General features: G+C 22.9%; 10 protein-coding genes across 10 annotated transcripts; 4 read left to right on the top strand and 6 right to left on the bottom strand.

Moving 5' to 3' along the window:
• Nucleotides 1-157: 157 nt before the first annotated feature.
• On the bottom strand, nucleotides 158-1480 carry DICPUDRAFT_74091 (uncharacterized protein; the record flags this gene model as incomplete). Its single annotated transcript, XM_003283082.1, has 1 exon — nucleotides 158-1480. One exon carries the CDS (start codon nucleotides 1478-1480, stop codon nucleotides 158-160), a length of 1323 nt encoding a protein of 440 aa, XP_003283130.1.
• Nucleotides 1481-2446: 966 nt separating this feature from the next.
• Nucleotides 2447-3481, bottom strand: rapC (rapC, RAS family GTPase; the record flags this gene model as incomplete). Its single annotated transcript, XM_003283083.1, has 2 exons — nucleotides 2447-3160; nucleotides 3389-3481. The coding sequence occupies 2 exons, from the start codon at nucleotides 3479-3481 to the stop codon at nucleotides 2447-2449; spliced, it is 807 nt and encodes a 268-aa protein (XP_003283131.1).
• A 1394-nt stretch (nucleotides 3482-4875) lies between these two features.
• DICPUDRAFT_85725 (uncharacterized protein) lies at nucleotides 4876-7238 on the bottom strand (the record flags this gene model as incomplete). Its single annotated transcript, XM_003283084.1, has 4 exons — nucleotides 4876-4920; nucleotides 5859-6335; nucleotides 6417-6921; nucleotides 6994-7238. 4 exons carry the CDS (start codon nucleotides 7236-7238, stop codon nucleotides 4876-4878), a joined length of 1272 nt encoding a protein of 423 aa, XP_003283132.1.
• A 936-nt stretch (nucleotides 7239-8174) lies between these two features.
• DICPUDRAFT_146739 (uncharacterized protein) lies at nucleotides 8175-8552 on the top strand (the record flags this gene model as incomplete). Its single annotated transcript, XM_003283036.1, has 1 exon — nucleotides 8175-8552. One exon carries the CDS (start codon nucleotides 8175-8177, stop codon nucleotides 8550-8552), a length of 378 nt encoding a protein of 125 aa, XP_003283084.1.
• Nucleotides 8553-9896: 1344 nt separating this feature from the next.
• Nucleotides 9897-13410, top strand: DICPUDRAFT_74095 (uncharacterized protein; the record flags this gene model as incomplete). The annotated part of the gene is made up of 2 exons (XM_003283037.1): nucleotides 9897-10468; nucleotides 10554-13410. The coding sequence occupies 2 exons, from the start codon at nucleotides 9897-9899 to the stop codon at nucleotides 13408-13410; spliced, it is 3429 nt and encodes a 1142-aa protein (XP_003283085.1).
• Nucleotides 13411-14190: 780 nt separating this feature from the next.
• Nucleotides 14191-15912, top strand: DICPUDRAFT_44595 (uncharacterized protein). The gene is made up of 5 exons (XM_003283038.1): nucleotides 14191-14585; nucleotides 14657-14873; nucleotides 14952-15093; nucleotides 15177-15278; nucleotides 15373-15912. The coding sequence occupies exons 1-5, from the start codon at nucleotides 14285-14287 to the stop codon at nucleotides 15736-15738; spliced, it is 1128 nt and encodes a 375-aa protein (XP_003283086.1). The 5' UTR covers nucleotides 14191-14284; the 3' UTR covers nucleotides 15739-15912.
• Nucleotides 15913-16030: 118 nt separating this feature from the next.
• Nucleotides 16031-17185, bottom strand: DICPUDRAFT_25267 (uncharacterized protein; the record flags this gene model as incomplete). Its single annotated transcript, XM_003283085.1, has 3 exons — nucleotides 16031-16076; nucleotides 16151-16759; nucleotides 16926-17185. The coding sequence occupies 3 exons, from the start codon at nucleotides 17183-17185 to the stop codon at nucleotides 16031-16033; spliced, it is 915 nt and encodes a 304-aa protein (XP_003283133.1).
• Nucleotides 17186-17716: 531 nt separating this feature from the next.
• DICPUDRAFT_146743 (uncharacterized protein) lies at nucleotides 17717-18857 on the bottom strand (the record flags this gene model as incomplete). The annotated part of the gene is made up of 3 exons (XM_003283086.1): nucleotides 17717-17762; nucleotides 17844-18539; nucleotides 18613-18857. 3 exons carry the CDS (start codon nucleotides 18855-18857, stop codon nucleotides 17717-17719), a joined length of 987 nt encoding a protein of 328 aa, XP_003283134.1.
• A 682-nt stretch (nucleotides 18858-19539) lies between these two features.
• On the bottom strand, nucleotides 19540-21651 carry DICPUDRAFT_74099 (uncharacterized protein; the record flags this gene model as incomplete). The annotated part of the gene is made up of 1 exon (XM_003283087.1): nucleotides 19540-21651. The coding sequence occupies one exon, from the start codon at nucleotides 21649-21651 to the stop codon at nucleotides 19540-19542; it is 2112 nt and encodes a 703-aa protein (XP_003283135.1).
• Nucleotides 21652-22002: 351 nt separating this feature from the next.
• Nucleotides 22003-22539, top strand: DICPUDRAFT_74100 (uncharacterized protein; the record flags this gene model as incomplete). The annotated part of the gene is made up of 1 exon (XM_003283039.1): nucleotides 22003-22539. One exon carries the CDS (start codon nucleotides 22003-22005, stop codon nucleotides 22537-22539), a length of 537 nt encoding a protein of 178 aa, XP_003283087.1.
• Nucleotides 22540-23078: the final 539 nt, after the last annotated feature.

A 23078-nucleotide genomic window follows, 5' to 3' on the forward strand; every position in this document is an offset into this window, starting at 1 on the left:
ACTATGGATGGTGGCTTTTGATATTGCTCTATTTATATCCCAATTTCTTTATCTTTTAAATATCATTACATAAGAATGAACAATAAACACTCTTTTTCCAAAATAATCATATAGCTTGTGTGCCAAATATTTATCAAATCCTTTTAAATCCGAATAATTAAAAACTTGACCCATAATAATTTTGCGTAATGAAACCAATATTTTTGTGAAATCCTTCAATATATTTTTCTATTTCTTTTAATAGTATACCCTTTAAATCTTTATTACATATGAAATCTTGTTCATCGCTTGGAAATTGATCTCTGGTTAAATTTTTTTTATTTAAGTGAAAGTACTTGGTTGATGTAGAGTAATCCAATTTTAAATTTGTTCTCTTTACGTCACAAATGGTATAACTTTTAAATGAACCACAATCCAGTTGATTTTGATAATTATAATTTTCATCGATCTTGAAAACATTTTTTTCCATTAATTTAAACTTGAATACCATTTCAATTTTTATACCGCTTGTGACCTCTTCAATAAAATGTTTGAAATTACCATAACAAATATGAATCGGTACTATATTATTTATACTATCAATCTTGATTTTATTATTTAATACTGTAATGTCTCCATCCCCATTTCTATGAACCATTTTAGTTAAACCGCCAGTAAAAACTTCACATCCAATAGGGAAAACAATAATACCAAATGTCGGATCTTCATTTTTATATTCCCAATCAACTGCATAACTACCACCTTCTTTTAAAATAATGATATGTGATGACTCTATATTACAATGTTGGAGATGAGAATCCATAAAATTTTCGAAACAGAGAACTGATACTTTACTATTTTCAATAACCCAAACATTTTTTGACTCTTCCCTGGCAATGGAAATTAGCTCTTTGATATTAGGTATAAAAATTGTTCCATACTCCACTCCTTCTATTGCTATCACAGAAACATCTTCTTTTCCAACATGCATTTCTTCATATTTAATGGAGTTATTAAAAAGACAGTATATCAATGGAGAAAAAACATTATATTCTTTGGCAACATATAGATACCCTGTTTTCTTATCGAAATTAAATAACATTTTACAAAGATCGTTTAGTTTTAAAAAATTATGTGCATAATCCAGGTTTAAAAACAACGAAAATTCTTTTGGATTTAAAGACGTTAATAACAAATTCCAATTTCTTGAAACCAGCCTTGCAATACAATAAAAAAAATATTGTTGATTTTTGGGAATATAATATTTGAAAACATGTCTAATAATCGTTTCAATAATATATTTATTTTCTGAAAAATGATTTATATTATTATTTTTATTAATATTACTATTATTGACATCATAATTATTATTATTATTATTATTATTATTATTATTATTATTGTTATTATTATTATTATTATTAACAACTATACTATTATTACTAATATTACTATTATTGTCGCCACTATTAAAGTTTAGATCTGATATATTTTTTTCCATTTAAAAAAAAAATCACTATCTTTAGTAAATAAAACTAAAAATGTTGATAATTGAAATTTTTTTTTTTTTTTTTTTTTTAAAAAAATATTTTATTTTTTTTTAAAAAAAATAAAAAAAATATAAGTTCAAAAAAAAAAAATTTTCAATTATCCTAAAATTTTTTTTTAAAAGTTCTTTTTATTTAATTTATGAAAACTTGTTATTATTTAATTTTATATTGAAAATAATTTTTTTCTTCAATTAAAAAAAAAAAAAATAAAAAAAATAAAAAAAAAAGATATAAATAGAAAAAAATTAAAAAAAATAATTTATATATGAAGTAAAAAACTATTATCAAATATTTGGACTAATGATTTATAATTTTAAATTTAATATTGTTCAGGGGGGAATAAAAAATTTATAATCCAATTTAAACAAAAAAAATTAAAAAATTATTTTTGTTTGTTTAACACACAAGTTCAAATTTTCAAGTTTTACATAAAAGAGACACCCACACCCACCAAACTAAATTAATCTTAGATTTTCACAAATAAATGAAATGAATATAAAATTATACAAATAAATTGCTTAATTATGAAAAAAAAAAATTATAATTTTTAATAATATTAATAATAAAAATAAAAATAAAAATAATAATAATAATAAAAAAAAAAATTAAAAAAAATAATTATGAAAACTTGTTTAAACAAGATGATTTATATTTTAAAAAATGTTATATGTTAATTTGTTTTATTAAACTACAAATTTAAAGTTTTTATTAAAAAAGGTTTATATATATGAAAAAATTTAAGTTTTTCGGAATTTTAAATTTTTTTCTTTTTTTTTATAAATAAATAGATAGATTTTTTGATAATATATAATATATATAATATATATAACTTATATAGATTATTTTGACTAAAATTACTGATTTTTGATTCTTTTTACAACGCATAGATTATTACTATTAATATATATATTTTTTTTTTACATTATCGAACATTTAGTTTCTTTGGGCGAGGCACCTTTTTTCTTTTTTAAAGTTTTAATCTTATTAAAATTATTTATACTGCTGGTTCTTTGTACATTCTCTTTGCTGTAACTATTTGATATATTCTCTTTAGATTGGTTATTTCCACTAGAGCTAAGATTAGATGAACTAACACTACTGGATATACTACTTAAGCTGCTGCTGCTGGCAATAGAAGTGGTACTGTTACTGCTACTAATTAAAGATAAGTTGGATTTCTTTTCTTTTTTACTAGATGGTTTTTCAGTTTGTTTAATGAACAATTGTTTTACCAATTGGTCGAAAGCACTTTGAATATTCATATCAATCCTTGCTGAGGTTTCCATGAATTCACCAGATCCCCATCTCTTTATTAAAGCCTCGACTTCTTCTGGGAAAACAGCACGGTTCTCTTCTAAATCACATTTATTACCCAAGACGACGATTGGAATTTGTGAAACTGATTTCTCTTTAACTTGACAAATATAATTTTTAATATTTTCTAATTCTATAAAACTAACTCTTGATGTAATTGAATAAACCAATACAAAAGCCTGTGCATTTCTAATATATAAATCTCTCATTGCAAGGAATCTTTCTGTACCAGATGTATCCATAATTTCTAATACACAGTTTTCACCTTTATTAGTTTCGATAACTTTTCTATATAAATCCTCAATTGTTGGGTCATACTATATAATTTTTAAAAAAGAAATAAAAAAATATTAATATAAAATATTTAATTATTATTTATAACAATATTTTTAAATTATATGGTATTTTTTTTTATGACAAAATATCTTTTTTTTTTTAAAAAAAAAAAAATTTTATATGGCACGGTCCATCATAAAAATTTTGCTGAAATCTTTTTGAATTTTATAGCCATAAAATTATATTTATTTATTTTTCTTTATACATACACTTTCTATAAAATCACCATTAACAAATCTAACAGTTAATGAAGTTTTACCGGTACCACTTGCACCCAATGTTACAATTTTAAAAGTTTGCATTTTTTATTTATTTATATATGATTATTTTTAGTTTTGTTTTAAATTACAATTTTATTTTTATATTTTTTATAAATACAACTAAGTTTTATTAATGTTACTATTTTATTAATGTTACAAATATATAAATTATCTTTATAATTCTTTTTTTTTTTTAATTAAATTAATTTTGAAAAAAAAAAAAAATTTGGTTGTTGTGCTGATAATTTTTTTTTTTTGAAAATAAAGAAAAATATTTGAACAAGGTTAACAATGGTTTGGAGCGATAAAAAAAAAAAAAAATTTAAAAAAGAAAACTATTATTATAATTGATTTAATAAAAAAAAATTACAAATTTAATAATAAAAATATTTTGGAAAAAAAAAATATTATTTCGAGAGATTATGATTATGATTGCGAAAATATCTAGGTTGAAAAAGCAATATAAAAATATATTTTTTTTTTTTTATTATAAAATTAACAGCAAATGATATTATTGCTTAAAAATCAATATGTATAATAAAGACGAAAAGTTTGTTTGGTATGTGATGTGTGGTGTTTTTAAAAAAAATAAAAGGTTTAATATTAAAAAAAATTATTTATAGTGTGTGAAAATAATTTAAAAAAAAAAAATTTAATAATAAAAAAAATAAAAAATAAAAAAATAATAATTTTCTATGATTTAATCAATGGGTTTCTATTTTAGAACAAATCATATGAATATTATGTTTGTGTTTTTTATGAAATCAAATTACCCATACCCCCCCCCAGTATCAAAAAAAAAAAATTTTATGCGAACAATTTTTTTTTTTTTTTTTTTAAAAAAGGGATAACGATAATTTTTAATTTTTGGGGGTTTTTCTCGACACTAACAGCCAATTGGGATTTAGGGTTTTATTTTTTTGTGCCCATCCCAAACTTGAGGGTCTTCAAGGAAAAAAAAAAATTTAAAAAAAAAAAAAAAAAAACATCATTTTTAAAAAAAATGATGAAATATTTTTTTTTTATTTTTTTTTTTTATTTGAATTATTTCAGACGATAAATTTTAATCTCCTTTGTTTCCTATTGGCAGGTTCTTATAAATCTCTTTTTTTTTTTAAAAAAAAAATAAATAAAAATCTTTTTCTCATTCACCATTTGTTGATTGTTTGTGGTATTGTCTAAACTGGCTGTAATGCACAAAGATCATTCACTTTAATTTTTTATTATTAAGAGTGTATACCGTTATTTTTATGTGTGGAACATTGAATATTGGGTCTATATTCATATGTGAATTTTATTATTATTTTTTTGTATAAATCTCACAGATATATGATTTGACCCATTTCGTTTTTATTGAACCAATTAAATATTAGAAATAAAATAAAATAATAATAATTCAGATTAAAAAAAAAAAAACGTTTATTATAACTTTGGATTTACGAAAAATCGTTATGTTTTTTTCCTCTTTTATCTATATTTTCCTGGTAAAAAAATTTGGTTAGTAATTGTTTTTTTGAAAAATAATGATAATAATAAAAAAATAAATAAAAAAATAAATAAAAATAAAAATTATCTTTTTTTTTTTCAAATGATTTAAAAAGACCAAAACTATGTAATGAAAATTCGTTTTTAAAAATACTATGAATTTTCTCTTTTTTAAATTATTTTGATTACGAACACTCGGTCGAAAATTTTCAGAAAAAAATAAAAAATTAAAAATAGTTACAAAATTTTCGAGCAAAACTATCAAAAAAAAAATCATTTTTGCATATTGTTACGTATGATATTTGTGATTGAGCGTGGTGAAATTTTTTGTGTATTTTAAAAAAACGAATAAACAATAAAAAAAAAAGAAAAAATGATTGGTCGAGTTGATATGGGGAGAAAAGTGAAGTGTGGATAGTGTCATAATAAAAATGACGACATTATTTTTTTTTTAAATTAATTAATTAATTAATTAATTAAAAGAGAAAAGAATATAGATTCGATTCTATATTTGGTGTATGTATAGGTTTTTTTTTTTTTGCACCATATTTTTTATACCGCAGTAATTGTTTTTTTTTTTGATACTGTTCTTTTTTTAAAAGACAAACGAAAAAACAAAATAATTATGTACCAAACCTATATATGGAACAATACAACACTAATTAATTAAAAATCTCTTCAGAGAATGAAATAAAAACAAAACTAAATACTATTGGCAAAATAATAATAAAAAAAAAAGAAAAAGAAAAATAAATTGAAATTTTTATGCAATACATTATTTCCTGGTGATAATTATGGCGAGGTAAATGTTGTGATGCAAATAAAAAAATAAAAAAACATAAAAAAATAAAAAAAATAAAAAAAAATAAAAAAATACAAAACAAATAATACAAAATAAATAATAAAAAATCAATAAAATAATCTTATTACTTACTTTTGAATCTTCTTGATATTCTTGTGAATCAATTGCCATGATATCAGGAGGTACATCTTGAATTTGAACTGATGGGGCCCATTGTAAAACTCTTAAATTTTCTAAAATTTTAATTTTCAAATTGTCTAAATAGCTTTTTGTATTTGCATTTTCAAATTTATAGGGAATGTGTGAGTAGTCGGGTATTAGTTGAAAATCGGGACTATAGAATTGAATATAATCATTATATGGCAATTCATTGTTAACTTCAGTATCAACACAAACTGATGTTTCATAGGTCCAACAACGTGCTACATTTCTAACAGTATATCCACCTCCACCCAAAACCATAGTTGGTACATTAAAACTCTTTACAAACCTAACACATTCTGCATGTCCATTGATTGTTAGGTTAAAACATCCTAATCTATCAAATCTAAGTGAATCTGCACCACATTGTAAAACTATAGCTGATGGTCTATAATAATCCATTACACCCTAAAATTATAAAATATTAGCAAGGTTAAAATTATATGAATTTAAATTATTGATATTAATTTTAATTATATTTATATTTACCTGTATTACTGGTTTAAAAATTGAAAGATAGCTCCTATCATCGATACCATCGTGTAATGGCACATTCACAGAATATTGTTTACCAGCATGCATTCCAATTTCGTCTATATCACCTGTACCTGGGAAAAAGTCGCCACCAAACTTATGAAAACTTACTGTCATTACTCTATCGGTTAAATAGAATGCTTCTTGAACACCATCTCCATGATGAACATCGATATCTATATACAAAACTCTTGGATGAAACTTTAATAGCTCTAAAATTCCCAAAACAATATCATTTACATAGCAAAAACCTGAGGCTTCGTCTTTTCTAGCATGATGTAATCCACCACTCCAATTGATCGCTATATCATACATTCTATGGTTTAATTTTAATGCTCCTTCGATTGAACCACCTGTATAAATTGAACAATAGTCATATAGTCCAGGAAACACTGGACAATCTTCACCTATATGAAATCTACTTAAGTCCTTCCATTCACTTAAATTATCTGGTGATACTCTATAACAAATTAATAAATAAATAGTTAGTATTAAAATGATTATCTAAATTCTTGTATATTAATAGAGTTACCTTTCTAAAAAATCGACATAGTCATCTGAATGAAATCTTAAAAAATCTTCAGAGTCTGCTCTTCTTGCTTTATATAAATGCATTTTTTTGTGTAACCCATAGTTTAATACCAAGTTATTGGTTAAACATAGTCTATGTGGTTTCATCGGGTGATATGGCCCATAAAAATAATTCCCAACATCTTGATCAAAAAAATAACAAACTTTGGTTTTACTGGTATTATTTAATATTGTTTTATATTCCATGCTGTATTTTTATTGTTTTATTTTTATTGTTTTATTTTTATTTTTATTGTTTATATTTTATTGTTTATATTTTATTGTTTATATTTTATTGTTATTTTGTTATTTGTTTTATTTATCTATTGTTGTAGTTTTTAAATAGCATCTATGAGTTGTTTTATTTGGAGTTTAAAAAGTGATTAAAAATTATAAAATTATTTTTAAGCAATAGTTATTTAAAAATATAATTTTAAAAGATATTAAAATTTTTAAAAAAAAAAAAAAAAAAAAAAAAAAAAAAAAAAAAAAATTTAAATAATTTAAAAAATTATTTTAAAATTTTTTTTAATTTTTTTATTTGATTAGTGCATATATAATTTAATTGAAGGAACATTTTTTTACTTTTTACATATTACAATTATTATAATATTATTTTTTAAAGTTATACTTTTTTTTATATAATAGTATTATCTAAAATTTTGTATATTTAAAAAAAAATATTCATACCCCAAACACATTCACACATACTTTAATATTATTGCTTAAAAAATGAACACACATAAAAATTCAAAACCCACACTACACACACTCTCACACGTACTAACACTAACACACACATACAAATGAATATTTATACAGATTTCGCTTTAAAAAAAATAATAGTAATAATTTTATAATTATTTTTATTTTTTTTTTTTAATTCATTAATTTTAATTTTTTTATTTAATTAATAAATTATATAAATATTTATAAATTATAAATAATAAATATCTATAGTTATAGAAATATTTTTAAATATAAATATAAAAAAAATAAATATAAAAAACAGTAATCGCCATTACTAAATTAAAGATTGTATACATTATAGTGGTAATAATGATATAAAGGAAAGAAAATAATAGAAATAAAAATTAAATAAAAAAAAACAGAAAAGTAATAATCATTTAAAATTGCAAAATAATGAAACTCTATAAAAATAATAAATTAATGGCAAATCGAATAACATATTTTTACAAGTCGACTTTGGATTCAATCAGGGGTGCATTTGCTTCACTGTTTGCATTTTATTTCCTAGTCATTGACGAGCTTTATCAATGTGTGTCCCAGTATTCATCATTAACTATAACCATCTCATTTTTACCAGACATAGACACCAATAGAAATGATGAAGAGTTAAATTTTTCAAACGATACTAGTCGAAGCACTATTTTAAATGTTAATACAAATTGCTATCAAGAGTCAAACGAAAAAGTATCCCCAACAACACCCAATACAAATATAGCACCGATGCCAAACAATAGTCCTCAGCATTTAGAGATAAATGTCGAAGAAATATAACATAAAATAAACATAACATAAAATAAATAAAATAAATAAAGTTTACTATTTTTATAAAAACATGCATATTTTTATTTAGGTTTTTTTAAAAAAAATGGTATTGTTTTTATTTTGGATGATTTTGATTCGTATTCTATTAAATATTGCCTCAGATTTCTTATATTTATTTCTATCTATATAGTGAGGATATTTTATGGACCTACTAAACAAAAGTACTTAAAACGATGAAATAAAACCTGGTTTGAATGGTTGATCAAAGAAACATTTGGTAGTTATGGCATTCTTTGGGTATTTAGCCAATATATTATTAATAGTTTAATGATTTTGTTTTAATAACTGAAAAAAAGCAATTTATGCTTCATTTTCTTTTTTTTTTTTCTTATTAATTTTGTTTTTATTTTTATATTTAATTTTTTTATTTTTTATTTTTATTTTTTGTTTTAAGCGAAATACACATTATTTTTTTTTTTTAAAAAGGAATTTTTTATTGTGTATCTTATTTTTATATACTTTTTATATAAAAAAAAAAAACAGGATCGGTACGTATCGATTGATTTTAATAGATTGGATGATAAAAATTTAAATTTAAAAAAAAAAAAAAAAATTTTTTTTTTAGATATTTTTATTTTTTATTTATTTTTTTTTTATTTTTTTTTTTAGTTTTGGGTTTATTTTATTATAAAGAAATAGAAAAAAGGTTTAATATAAAAGTGTTTTTTTTTTATAGCAATTTTAATATAATAGGTTTAATAATCTTTTTTTTTATTTTTTTTTTATATTTCAATATTTACATATATTATTATGTATATATAAAAAAAGTAATATTTTTATTTTTGGAAAAACAGTAGCCAGTTCTATATTTATTTACACAACATAATTATTTCCCCCACTTTAAAAAAAAATAAAATAAAAAAATATTATAAAAATTTTTTTTTTTTTTTTTTTTCAAATTTATTAATAATATCACACACATATCGCATTTATATATACAAAAAAAAAAAAGAACAATTAATTTAAATAGACCTTTACATTCATTATTTCATTAATTCAATTTTCATTTATTAATTTCAAATTAAAATAGTTAGATTTAGAATAAAAGCTTAAATAGACTTGTAAAAAAATAATAATAAATAATAAATAAATAAATAAATAAATAAATAAATAAATAAATAAATAAATAAATAAATAAATAAATAAATAAATAATAAATAATAATATAAATTATAAATAAAACCATATATGTAAATTAGTATTTATATTTTTTCAAATTTAATATTTTTGAGGAAATTTCTAAAATTGTAGTATATAAAAAATAAAATAGAAATATAGCACATAGAATTAAAAATGGTTCATTTTAAAAGAAAATCTGAACCAATTTTAAGTAATTTAACTAAAAATAATAAAAATAGTAATAGCAATAGTAATAATAATGATAATAATAATAATTTGGTAACATCAACATCAGCATCTTCATCAACATTAACAATTAACAATAATAATAATACAACAATGTCAACTAATGATATAAATAATGAAAATAATTCAATGTCTAGGAGTACAGGTATTGAAAAGCCAGCATTGCCACCACAAGAGAATAAACCAAAAAGACCATTATCATTCTCAGTATTTACATTGTCACCACCACCACCAACATCAACATCATCTTCAAATTCATTACATTCATCGACAGGAAGTGGCATCAATCGTAGTGGTAGTTGCACCCCACAAAAAAATCAATCACCATCATCCTCATCGCTATCATTATCTCCCCACCCAGTTAATGGATCACCCAAATCATTGCTTGGTTTATCAGGCTCTACAGGCTCTCCTCCACCATTATCGAAATCAACATCAACACATACATTTAAAATGCCACCAAAAACTGGTTCAATGATTTATTCTGTAGTATATGATAAGTAGGTATAGGCATAAATTATTACAGTATAGTCAATACATCCGTTTAACTTTATTAACTTCTCTTATAACTAATAATAATATTAGAACTAGTTCAAATTTAGAAGTTATTGATGAAGAGTTATATAGTAAAATATCAATTCAAAGATTGTTATTGGGCAGAAATAAATTAACAGAGATACCAGAAAGGGTTGGAGAATTAGGAAAGCTTTCAACCATAGATTTATCATATAATAGATTATCGACATTACCCGTTTCATTGTCTGGTTTGTCCGATTTATCAACATTAATTTTAACTGGTAATAAATTTATGATTCCAGCAACCAAAGAAAATTTGGAAATTCAATCAATGAAAAAGCAATTTAATCAACATCAACAGGATCTAAAACCAGAACAGGAGCAGCAGCCAGATTCACAAAACTGTAGCGGTGTTGACAATGAAGCAAATAATAATCAAGAGGTTGAAATATATAATAGTGATGGTCTTACTGAAGAAAAGGATAAATTAAATTCAATTAAAGAAGAGAATGAAATCCAGGAACCAGAACAACCAGAACAACCAGAACAATCAGAACAATCAGAACAACCAGAACAACAAGAACAACAAGAACAACAAGAGAAGCAAGAACAACAAGAGCAAATTAAAGAAAATAAGGAAATATCTAGTAGTGGTATTGAACAACCACCACCAATATCATTAAACCATGAACAATTAAATCAAGGTGGTATTCCATGGGAGCTATGTTATAATTCTAATTTAAAGAAATTAGAATTGGGCTCAAACCAATCAAATGATGATAAATGGGATGGAAGTAATATATTGCCTTCAAATTTATTTTGGTTTACACAAATTGAACAGTTATTAGTACCATTTTGTCAATTACATTCAATTTCTAGTGATATTCAGCACTTAGAATCATTGACACATTTGGATATTTCAAATAATAATCTGACAGAGCTACCAGTTGAATTGGGACAACTTTGCTATCTATCTACACTTATTGCAAATAATAATCAGATTAAAGAATTGCCACAACAATTAACATCACTTTCAGAGACATTAACTCAATTAGATGTATCAGATAATGAAATAGAAAGTATTCCAGAAGATTTTTATTATTTAATGTATTTAGAAAAATTTGATGTATCAAATAATAAAATTAAACATTTACCAGTATCTCTCTTTCAAGGTGTTAATGAAAATTTAGGTTTATTTTCATTAAAGTCATTTAAATGTCGTAACAACCAAATCAGTGAACTTCCAAGCAAATTCTTTTCAACATGTAGCCAATTAACCCATCTAGACCTGTCATTTAATCAATTGACAGAGTTGCCTAATGAAGGTTTGAATTATTTGGAAAACATCTCTACTATTTTGCTATTTAATAACAAGTTAAAATCAATACCAAAAGAGTTATTTGAAGGTTCACCAGATAGCGAGGTACATGTCTCGGGTGACCCAAATGCTATGGACGAAGGTAATATTAAAGAAAATTTAACAACTTTTAATGTATCGGGTAATCAACTTACAGAGCTCCCCGTTAATATTTGGAAATGTAAATCATTATCACAACTAAGTATTGGTTATAATAACTTTAAAGAAATTGTGTTCCCAAGTCAACTGGTATCATATTCACTGGAAGAATTTTACTTAAATGGCAATAGCTCGATTGAGTTTAAAGTTAACCAACCCAGAGTCGGAGCAAATAACAACACCGTGTATCCAGATTTTCCATCACTTAGAGAATTGGGATTAGGCTCATGCAATTTATCCGAGATACCAGAGTTTTGTAAAGATATTAAAAGTATAGAGAAGTTTGATTTATCAAACAATAGAATTAAAAGCTTACCAAATTGGATAGGTGAGTTTGAACATTTACTTGTATTATATTTATCAAGAAATCAATTATCAACATTACCATATGAAGAGTTTCAAAATTTTAAAAATATGATCATTTTAGATTTAGCAATGAACCCAAGTTTAGTACTCGATCAATCATTATATAAACAATTAAAAGACACAACTATTATAACAAGTCCATCACTTAACGAACAGCAAATAGCATCAAAGCTATTGTCAACAACCACCACATCGTCTAATGAATCGGATACACCACCATCACCTATATTAAATAAACATCATATGATAATCACTAAGTCGAATAGATTCGAAATGGTTTATTCAGATATGATTGGTAGAAGACCAACTATGGAAGATTCATTTAGCATTTTTGGTAAATTTAATGACCAAGATGACTATGATTTGGTATCATTGTTTGATGGTCATGCAGGAAATAGAGCAGCAACATACAGTAGTGAATGGTTCCCAAAGATTATGAAAAAATTAATGGATATCTACCCATCGCTTCCACCCCTTCAATGGTTAAAACAAGCATACAGCGAAATATCATTACAATTCAAAATGTATATTAATAATGAAAGACCAGATCTCAAATATTGTGGTGCAACTGCAGCTTCCCTTTTAATCACTCGTGATTATTACTGTGTTAGTAATATAGGTGATACTAGAATCGTACTTTGCCAAAGTAATGGTGTTGCTAAACGTTTATCATTTGACCATAAACCATCACTACCAATGGAAACTAAAAGAATTAATAACTTGGGTGGATATGTAGTATCAAATGCTCATACATCAAGAGTCAATGGTACCCTAGCTGTCTCAAGATCAATAGGTGATATTTATATGGAGCCATTCGTTATACCCGATCCATACCTCTCTCAAACTGTTCGTGACTTTGAATTGGATCAATACCTGATTGTTGCATGTGACGGTATTTGGGATGAAATTTCTGACCAACAAGCTTGTAATATAGTTTTAAATTCTTCATCAATAGAAGAGGCTTGCAATAAACTCAAAGATTTTGCTTATTTTTCAGGTTCTGATGATAATATTTCAGTAGTTTTAATTAAATTAAAAAAATAAAACAAATAATAAAACGCTATAATTATTATTTTTAATAAAAATTATAATTATAATTATAATTATAATAAAATATATATTATACATTAATAATAATAAAGAAAATAAAATTCACTTTGGTTAACCCATTGTGTAAAAGTATTTAGTTTTTTTTTTCTTTTTCATCGGTTAAACCCCATTTTATTTTTAATTTTTTATTTTAAAATTTAAAACTTGAAATTGAAATAAACTCCAATTTAAAAAACTTAAAAATAAAATTGGGAAATAAAATAATCACAAAATAAATTCATTCATAATTTATTTTTAAACAAATATCTATTAAATTTTCGTTGAACAAAACATGGGAATAAATAATATCCTTAAATTAAAATTATATTTGGAGAGTCACACTCACCATATTTCATTATTTTAAAAATAAAAACCTTTACACCTTTACATTTTATTTTCAAAAAAAAAAATTCAAAAAAAATTTCATTTTTTTTTTTTTTATTTTTTTTAATTTTTTTTATTTTTTTTTAAAATTTTTTATAAAAACATAAAATAATTTTTTTTTTTTTATTAATTAAATTATTAAATTAAAAAAATAAATTATATATATATATTCATATTTTTTTTTATTTCTTTATTTATTTTATAAAATAAATAAAATTTTTTAAAAAAAATAAAAATGACATCAGATCAAGCAACAGTTAGAAATAGAAAAAAAGAACAATTAAAAAAAGAGAATAGAGAATTTGATTCGTCAAAAGATGAAGAAACAAGTTCATCCGAAGATGAAAAAAATGAAAAATCAGTATCAACAACCAACAATGCAGATAATTTAAAAGCTACAGATCCACCATCAGCCAAATATAAAAAGTTATTAATTCGTTCAATTATGGGTGCATGTATGATAAGCTTTTTCATTGGTGTCCTTAGTACAGATCATTTTATCGTATCATTATTCGTTATCGCCTTACAATTATTAGTATTCAAAGAGATGATTGCATTAAGATATATTGAAGCAAAAGAAAAGAAAATTCCACACTTTAGAACTCTCAATTGGTTCTTTTTATTCACTTCCTTCTTCTTCTTTTATGCAAAACCAATTTTAATCACATTAGCAAATTATTACCCAGATATTTTCCAACATTTCGTTAGATACCATTTATGGCACTCCTTTTCATTATATTGTATTGGTAAGTAACCCATTATTTATTTATCGAAATGTAATTTTTAATATTAATATTTTATTTCCAATACATTTTAGGCTTTGTTTCATTTATTTTTACTTTAAGAAAAGGTTGTTATAGATATCAATTTTCACAATTAACTTGGACTTTAATGATCTTAATGATGGTCGTAGTTCAATCAAACTTTTTAATTTCAAATATTTATCAAGGTCTCATTTGGTTCATTTTACCAGTTTCAATTATTGTTTGTAATGATATTTTTGCTTATTTCAATGGTTTCTTCCTTGGTAAAAAGTAGATATAATTTATTTAAAACAGGTTTCATTTATGATTTAAAACAATACTAACATATATACCATTTTTTTATTATAGATTCATTAACAGACCATTAATGAAAATCTCACCAAATAAAACTTGGGAAGGTTTCATTGGTGCTACTTTCTGGACTTTATTATTTGCTTATTATTTCTGTGGCTTCTTACTTCAATTTGATTGGGTTGTTTGTCCAAAAGGTGTAAGTATTTTTTAATATTAAAAATATATTGGTTCAATTTAAATGGATTCATTTATTAACTATTAACTTCAATTTAATTATAGAATACAGGTTTTATGGAAACCCTTCATTGTCAAAGAGATCCAGTTTTCATTGAAAAAGATTTCATTTTCCCACATGAAGTTTCAACCATTGCTTCAAAATATGTAAATATTAATATAATTATAGGACCAGGTGAAATTAAAAATAATGTTTTCAAATATTAATTCAAATTTTTTATATTTTAATAATAACAATTAGTTTGGTATCACATTACATTCATTTAAATATATTCCAATTCAATACCATGCTTTAGTTTTAGCATTGTTTGGATCATTAATTGCCCCATTTGGTGGATTCTTTGCCTCTGGTATCAAGAGAGCATACAAAGTTAAAGATTTTGATACTATCTTCCCAGGTCACGGTGGTGTTACTGATAGAACCGACTGTCAATTTATTATGGGTCTCTTTATTCATGTTTACTATTTAACTTTCATCAAAACCCTCGAATTTGACCCAACCGTTATTTGGCAAGGTATTACAATGTTACCATTAGAAGAAAAAATGGTTATTTACGAAAAATTAAAACAATCAATAGAGTTTACAACTGGTACATTAACCAATTAAAATAATATAATAATATTAGTATTTTTAGTCTCCATTCTTTGTTTTTTTAACCACTTTTTTTTATATTATTAATATATAATAGTATAACCCATTTTTTTTTTTTTTATATTTAAAAATACTCGACACTAGGAATAAAAATAAATAAAAATAAAAAATTACAAAATATAATTAAAGAATTATTTCTTTTTACTTTTATTTGTTTTAATGATACTATTTATAAAATGATCACTACGATTTATATACATGATAGTTTTAAAGGGGAATGGTTTAGTTTTATAATATAATATATATTTTAAGCTCTGTTTGGATTGTTGTTGTTTTCATTGATTTTGTAAAAGCTAAATTATGATCAAAAAAAAAGAAATTAATTATTACTGCGATAAAAATAGAATAATATATATTTAAAACTTACAAGTCAGATAGCAAACCTGTACCAATTTTTTTAATAGATGTTGCAGAGTATTTTTGGAAATTAGAAGGTAACTTGTTTACAGATTGACATGGTCTATTATTTAAATCCCTACCAGCAAATGCAACCATTAGTTTGACTTGGCAACCATTATTGGTTCCATTATTAGCAAATACAGCATCACATGCCATATCTCCATAATTTACTGCACATTGATTGTCGATACAAGAGTCACAGGATTTACAAATTTGAGGTAATCTATCACCGTCCCATATAGCATCAATGATATTACCCCTATCAAGCTGAATTACAATAGCGAAATAATTTACAAATGTATTTTTGTTGACATCAATGATGTTCTTTGGTGGTAATGTTAAAGGTACTGTTTCTGTTTTATTAGTTATAACAGTCTCTTTAAAAGTAACTGGAGCTGTTCCATTAACTGGGGTAGAGCATTCGGTATTGTTTAATCTTGTTCCATTAACTACACATGGAGAATCTAAAATTTCAGATACAAATGTTGTAATATTCTTTTTTACAGGTAATTCTACCCATATTTGCCATCCGGGCCAACGACTAATACCATTACCACCCCCTGTTATAATATCGCCACTTGATCCATCATTTGAAGAGTTTTTTGATTTTAGTTCTTTAAATATTAAATTTTGTGTGTTTGGTACCCTAAATGTTGTAAATTCATCGCTGTACAAAGAGAATAATGATTTGTTAAAATGAATTCTAAAGAAATTATTATTTTGAAAAATATTTATTTACTTACACTCTTGGATGAATATTAATTTCTCCTGTAAAAAGACTTTCATTTGAACGTAAATATACCTTAAGTATACTCCAATCATACCTTTGGTATACACGTATATTTTTACTTGCAATTATATTTGTTTCGTTAAATGGTCTTGTTAATCCTGTAAGTGAAACTATACCCGTTGCTAAAGAGGCACCATGAATAATTTGTGATTTAGCTATATTTATATAGCCTATTATTATTAGTAATTGTAATACAATATATATTATTTTCATTTTTTTTAATTTGAATTGTCGTTTTGTTATAGCTATATATTTAAAAAAAAAAAAAAATAATAAAAAAAATAATTTAATAAAAGAAATAAAAAAAAATAAAAAAAATTCTATTTATTTAATAAAAAAAACACAAAAACAATAATAAATTATTTTTAGAATCAATAATTATATTAATATATATAAATAAATAAATTAATATATAAATAAATAAAAAAAATAAAAAAAATAATTTTAAATTATAATTTTTTTAACCCCCACCAACACAAATCAAAAATTTAATATTTTTATTTTTTATTTTTATATTTTATATATTTTTTTTTAATTAAGCCTATAACCACTTTAGCGTTGTCTTTTAATTTTAAAAAATAAAAAAAGTTATCAAATAAATAAATCATATGAAAAAAAAAAATAGTTTTGATAAAGTTTTATTTTATTTATTTAAATTTCGGAATGGGTGTAAAATATTTTTTTCATTAATATTTTTATATGAGAAAAATTTGAGTGAGTATAAATATAAAAAAAAAAATTGATTTAGGCCATATTTGGATTGTTGTTGTTTTCATTGATTTTGTAGAAGCTATTATAAAAAAAAAAATATTAGTATTAATATTTTTATAATTAAATTAAATAAATTAATAATTTTAAATGAAATACATACAAATCTGAAACAAGACCAGTACCAACTTTTTTAATTGATGTAGAACTGTATTTTTGGAAGTTTGATGGAATTTTGTTAATTGATTGACATGGTTTATTGTTTTTATCTCTACCAGCCCAAGCAACCATAATTTTCAATTGACAACCATTGTTAAGTGGTTGATCTTCAGTTGGATCGCATTGCATATCATCATAATTTACACCACATTGACCATCGATACATGAGTCACATGATTTACAAATTTCTGGTAATCTATCACCGTCCCAGACGGCATCAATAATTCTACCTTTATCTAATTGAACAACGATAACAAAATAATTTACAAATGTACGAGAATTAATATCGATAATATTCTTTGGTGGTAATGTTAATGGGATGGTCTCGGTAGAGTTTGAAAGAACATTGGTGGTATAACTAACTGGTGGTTCTTCGCTTCCTTCTGCTTGGCACTCTTTAGCATCTGATCTTACACCATCAACTTCACATGGTACTGTAACTGGTTGGGTTGTGTAGGTTACAATTGTTTTTCTTGCAACAAGTTCAGCCCAAATTTGCCAACCTGGGAAATAAATATCACGATCTTTGCTACCTGTAATGATATCATCGCTACTTTCGCTATAATCTTTATTTGGGTCTCTGAGATCTTTAAATATTAAACTTTGTGTATTTGGTACTCTAAATGTTGTAAATTCATCACTAAATAAAAATAAATAAAAAAAAAAGTTAATATATAATTTTATACAATTTGTGTGTTTGTTTTTATACCTACACTCTTGGGTGAATATCAACCTGGCCTAAGAATTTAGTTAAATTTGATCTAATATTGATACGCATATAACTCCAATCATATCTTGAGTAACTTCTTATATTGGAATCTAATGTTAAATTTTCGGGTTTGAATGGGTTACTAATACTACTTACAACACCAAATTGAGTATTTTCACCATTAAAAATTTGTGAATTGGTAAATGCTATATATGAAAAAATTGATAATAATACAATTATAAATTTCATTTTTCTTTTTTTATTATTTTATTGTGGTTGTATATGTGGGGTGATTGAGATACGGTATAAAATAAATAAATAAATAAAAAAACAAAAAATAAAAAGTTTAACTACTATAAATAAGAAATTATTTATTTAAATAAATTATTTTACAATATTATATATTATTATTGTTTTATTTATTTGTAAAATTTTAGAAAAAAAAAAAAAAAAATAAAAATTACACAAACAAAAAGAAAATAATGATATGTTAAATATAAGTGTGTTTTTTGTTTGGATGTAATTATAATAGTTGATAATACAATAAATTAGAAAAAAGAAAAAAGAATTTTTTTTTTTTATATGGAGGCACAAATCGTTGAAAAAAAAAAAAAAAAATTAAAATATTTTAAAAAAAAAAATAAAATTAAAATATTTTATTTTATTTTTTTTTAATTTTTTTTTTTATGTGGTTTTGAATTAAAACAAATCAGTTTGACAACGTATATAGTGTCAAATAAAAAAATTAAAAGAAATCGATTTTGAAAAAAATTATTACTTAAGCACAAATTTTATTTTATTTTATTTTATCTTTTATTATTTATGATAAAAATATTTTTTGTGGTGTGGTGTGTGAAATCAAATTTTTTTTTATTTTTTTTTTTTTTTGTAATTATTACAATAATGATTGTTTTTATTTCTTGTTTATTTTTTAAATTAATTTTCTTAAATTATTAAAAAGTTTTGAAGTTATTTTTGTTGTAATAATATCGTTGTATGATTCAAAAATGCTTATTATTGAAAGATGATTATTTACAAAAATGATATCCTTTATAATTTCATTACATTTATCTATATAAATGTGTTCTAATGAATTTGGTAGTGGTAGTCTGTAAGTTGGTTTAGCATTTCCCCTAATTACAAGATATTTGAGTGATGGTGGTAAAATTGTGCTACTTAGTAATGGTATTGTAAAAACAGATCCATGAAATCCGAAATGTAAATCTAATAACACCAGGCTTGAGGGAAATGGTGATATATTTGATTGAGTAAAGATTTCTAAAAGTTGAAAAGTATGCTTACTATCCAATCTACATGATTTTAAATGAGTTGCTTTTTTAAGATCTAAAGTAGATTTTTCCTGTTGTTTTGGTTTTGGTTTTGGTTTCGGTAAGCTCTCTGAGCCACTGCTAGATTCATCGTCACTGCCATAGCTCTTTTGGCTTTTATTATCAATACTAGAGCTACTACTGCTTCTACTATATCTTGGACCTTTATCTTGATCGGAATTGATTTTAAAATCACCAACTTTGTATGATGGTAAATTGTATCCTATTACATAGTATTGGTGTGAAAAATAAACTTCCTGCATAATTTCAAAATTTATTAAATTATCTGATATTGGAAGAGTGATGTTCTGATTGGAGCTGTTTGAATACTTGAGTGAGGTTAAATTTGAAAATTTTTCGAATATATTTAAAGCTTTAGTATTTCCATCAGTCTCTTCTTTATAGTTCGAAATTAATAACTCCCTAATGTTCTCAGGATTTTCAAATCTATTTGAAATATGTTTGAGATCACCTTGAATATTTGTAATACTTGCAGGAAAACCTCTTTCAAAATTTTCTTTTTTTATTTGAATATCAGGAGAAAGCTTTAAGCTTATTATAGTTGGTGGCAATAAATCTATATCTAAAATTCTATCTAAAAGATAATCATGTTGTATAAAATGAAGATCTAGCTTTTTTAATGATGTTGGGAACTTAGTGCTATTTTCTGAATTGTTATTAACATTGTTTTTATTATTATTATTATTAGTGTTATTATTATTATAATTATTGGTGTTGTTATTATCATTATAAGTGTTATTTATTAAATAACAAGTATTATAAAAATAAAGTGATGTAATTAGTTTTTTGAGATTCGTAGCTGAATAATTAATTTTCTTTGGTAGTCTTTTTGTGTGATCAAAGAAAACTGATAACTTTTGAATGGTAGGTGGTAAAAATTGTAAAATTGAAGGATTATAATAATAGTACCCTTGTTTCAAACCAATTTTCAAAGATCTTAGTTTTGGTGGGAAATAAATAGTAGATTGAATATAATCTATGAAAATTGATAGTGATTCTAAACTATCTGGAAGGATTCCTTTTGTAATTTGGCCATGAATAACATTACGGATGGTAAGATGTCTAAGATTTGATGATAGGTATTTTTCTCTTAATAATGTTTCGCTATTGTATCCAATCTTTAATGAAACTAGATTTTCGAATGGATTTTTTGAACCTGATTTAAATAATTTATTGAACAATGAAGAATCTTGAACATAAATATTACCAAAATTAATTTCTTTTACTGTTTTTGGAATTTCTAAGTCTCGTATATCTATTTTTAATTCATTACTGTAATTTACACCCATATTGAACCCATTTCTAAACTCTACACTCTCAATACTGCTTGGTAATCTTTTAAACAATTGATATAACTCTTCTTTGGTTGGATCTCCAAGTAAAATAATTGACTTTAAATTTTCTTTTTCGAAAGATACATAAAAACTAACAATATTTTTAAAAAATCTTTTATTATGATAATGATCATAAACTTTATTATAGAATTTTAGATATTTTAAAATATTATTTCTGATTATTGAATTGTGCCATGTTAAATAAAAAAGCTTTTCAGTATTATTATTATTATTACTATTAATTGAACTATTATCACTGCTATTATTATTATTACAATTGTTATTATTATTATTATTATTATTATTGTTATTGTTTTTGTTTTTTTTTTTGCTTATAATTATATCTTTTTTATTTTTCATTTATAAATATTTATTTAAAAAGTTTATTTTTATAAATAAAATAAAAAAAATAAAAAAAAAAAATAATATCTTTTTTTTTTAAAACAAACACACAAAAAATTAATTTTTCTATTTTTTTTCTATTTTTTAAAATTTTAAAATAATAAATTGAAAATGATTCATTCTTGCCCTTAATTTTAATATTTTTATAGTAATTATTTTAATATAATTTTTAAAACCATTGCGCTTCGATATAAGTTTTTTGTTTTTTGTTTTTATTTTTTTTTTTTTTATTTTTTATTTTTTTAATTTTTTTAATTAAATTATTTTTTTTATTTTTTTTTCGTATTTTTGTTTTGTGTAATAATAAAAATGAATAATATAGATTTAAAAAAGATAACAGTAGACGATTTAAAAGAGTTACAAATAATTGGGAAAAAAACTTTTTATGAAACTTTTAAAGATGGAAATACAGAAGCAGATATGGTAAAATATTTACAAGAGGGTTTCGAAGATCAAAAACTAATAAAAGAAATTCAAAATGAAAATTCAGAATTTTATTTTGCAATTGACAGAGAATCTGATAATGCAGTTGTGGGTTATTTAAAATTAAATATAGGTCAAGCACAAACCGAAATTAAAGAGAACAACAGTTTTGAAATTGAACGAATATATGTAATTCAAGAGTATCACGGTAAAAAAGTGGGTCAAGTTTTATTTAACAAGGCATTAGAAATTGCAATTAATAATAATAATATAGAATATATATGGTTGGGTGTTTGGGAAGGTAATCCAAGAGCAATACAATTTTATAAAAAGAATGGATTCATAGAATTTGATAAGCATATTTTTGTGTTGGGTAATGACGAACAAATTGATATCATGATGAAATTGGTATTAAAAAGATAAGATAAAATAAAATAAAATAAAATAAAATAAGATAAAATAAAATAAAATAAAATAAAATAAAATAAAATAAAATAAAATAAAATAAAATAAAACTAATCAGATTCTTTTATTTTTCTTTTTTTTTTTTTTTATTTTTTTTTATTTTTTTTTTTGAGTAAAAATTGTTGTTATTACTATAACCGTTATTCCCAAATGCGATATTTTAAAGAAAAAAATAAAATTAAAAATTAATTTTTTGGTTAATTATTTTTTCAAAAAGCAGCAAAAGCAAACAACCCAACATTAATCGTTCTGATAAAATTTTCTAATCCAACAAAATTATTTTAAAAAAAAAGAGAAATTTTTTAAAACACCCAGATTTTAAATTAAAATAATATTTTTATGACATTTTTTCGACATTTTCACTTACGCACTTTATTATATTAACAATGTGTATTCCCTAATTTTCAGGATTGATCTTTTTTTTTTTTTTTGTTGATTTTTTACCTTTTTTTTATTTTTTTGTTTTTATTTATAAAAAAAAAAAAACAAATAATAAA

This window comes from Dictyostelium purpureum, assembly GCF_000190715.1.
Source record: "Dictyostelium purpureum unplaced genomic scaffold DICPUscaffold_3, whole genome shotgun sequence".
In the NCBI taxonomy this organism is placed as follows: domain Eukaryota; phylum Evosea; class Eumycetozoa; order Dictyosteliales; family Dictyosteliaceae; genus Dictyostelium; species Dictyostelium purpureum.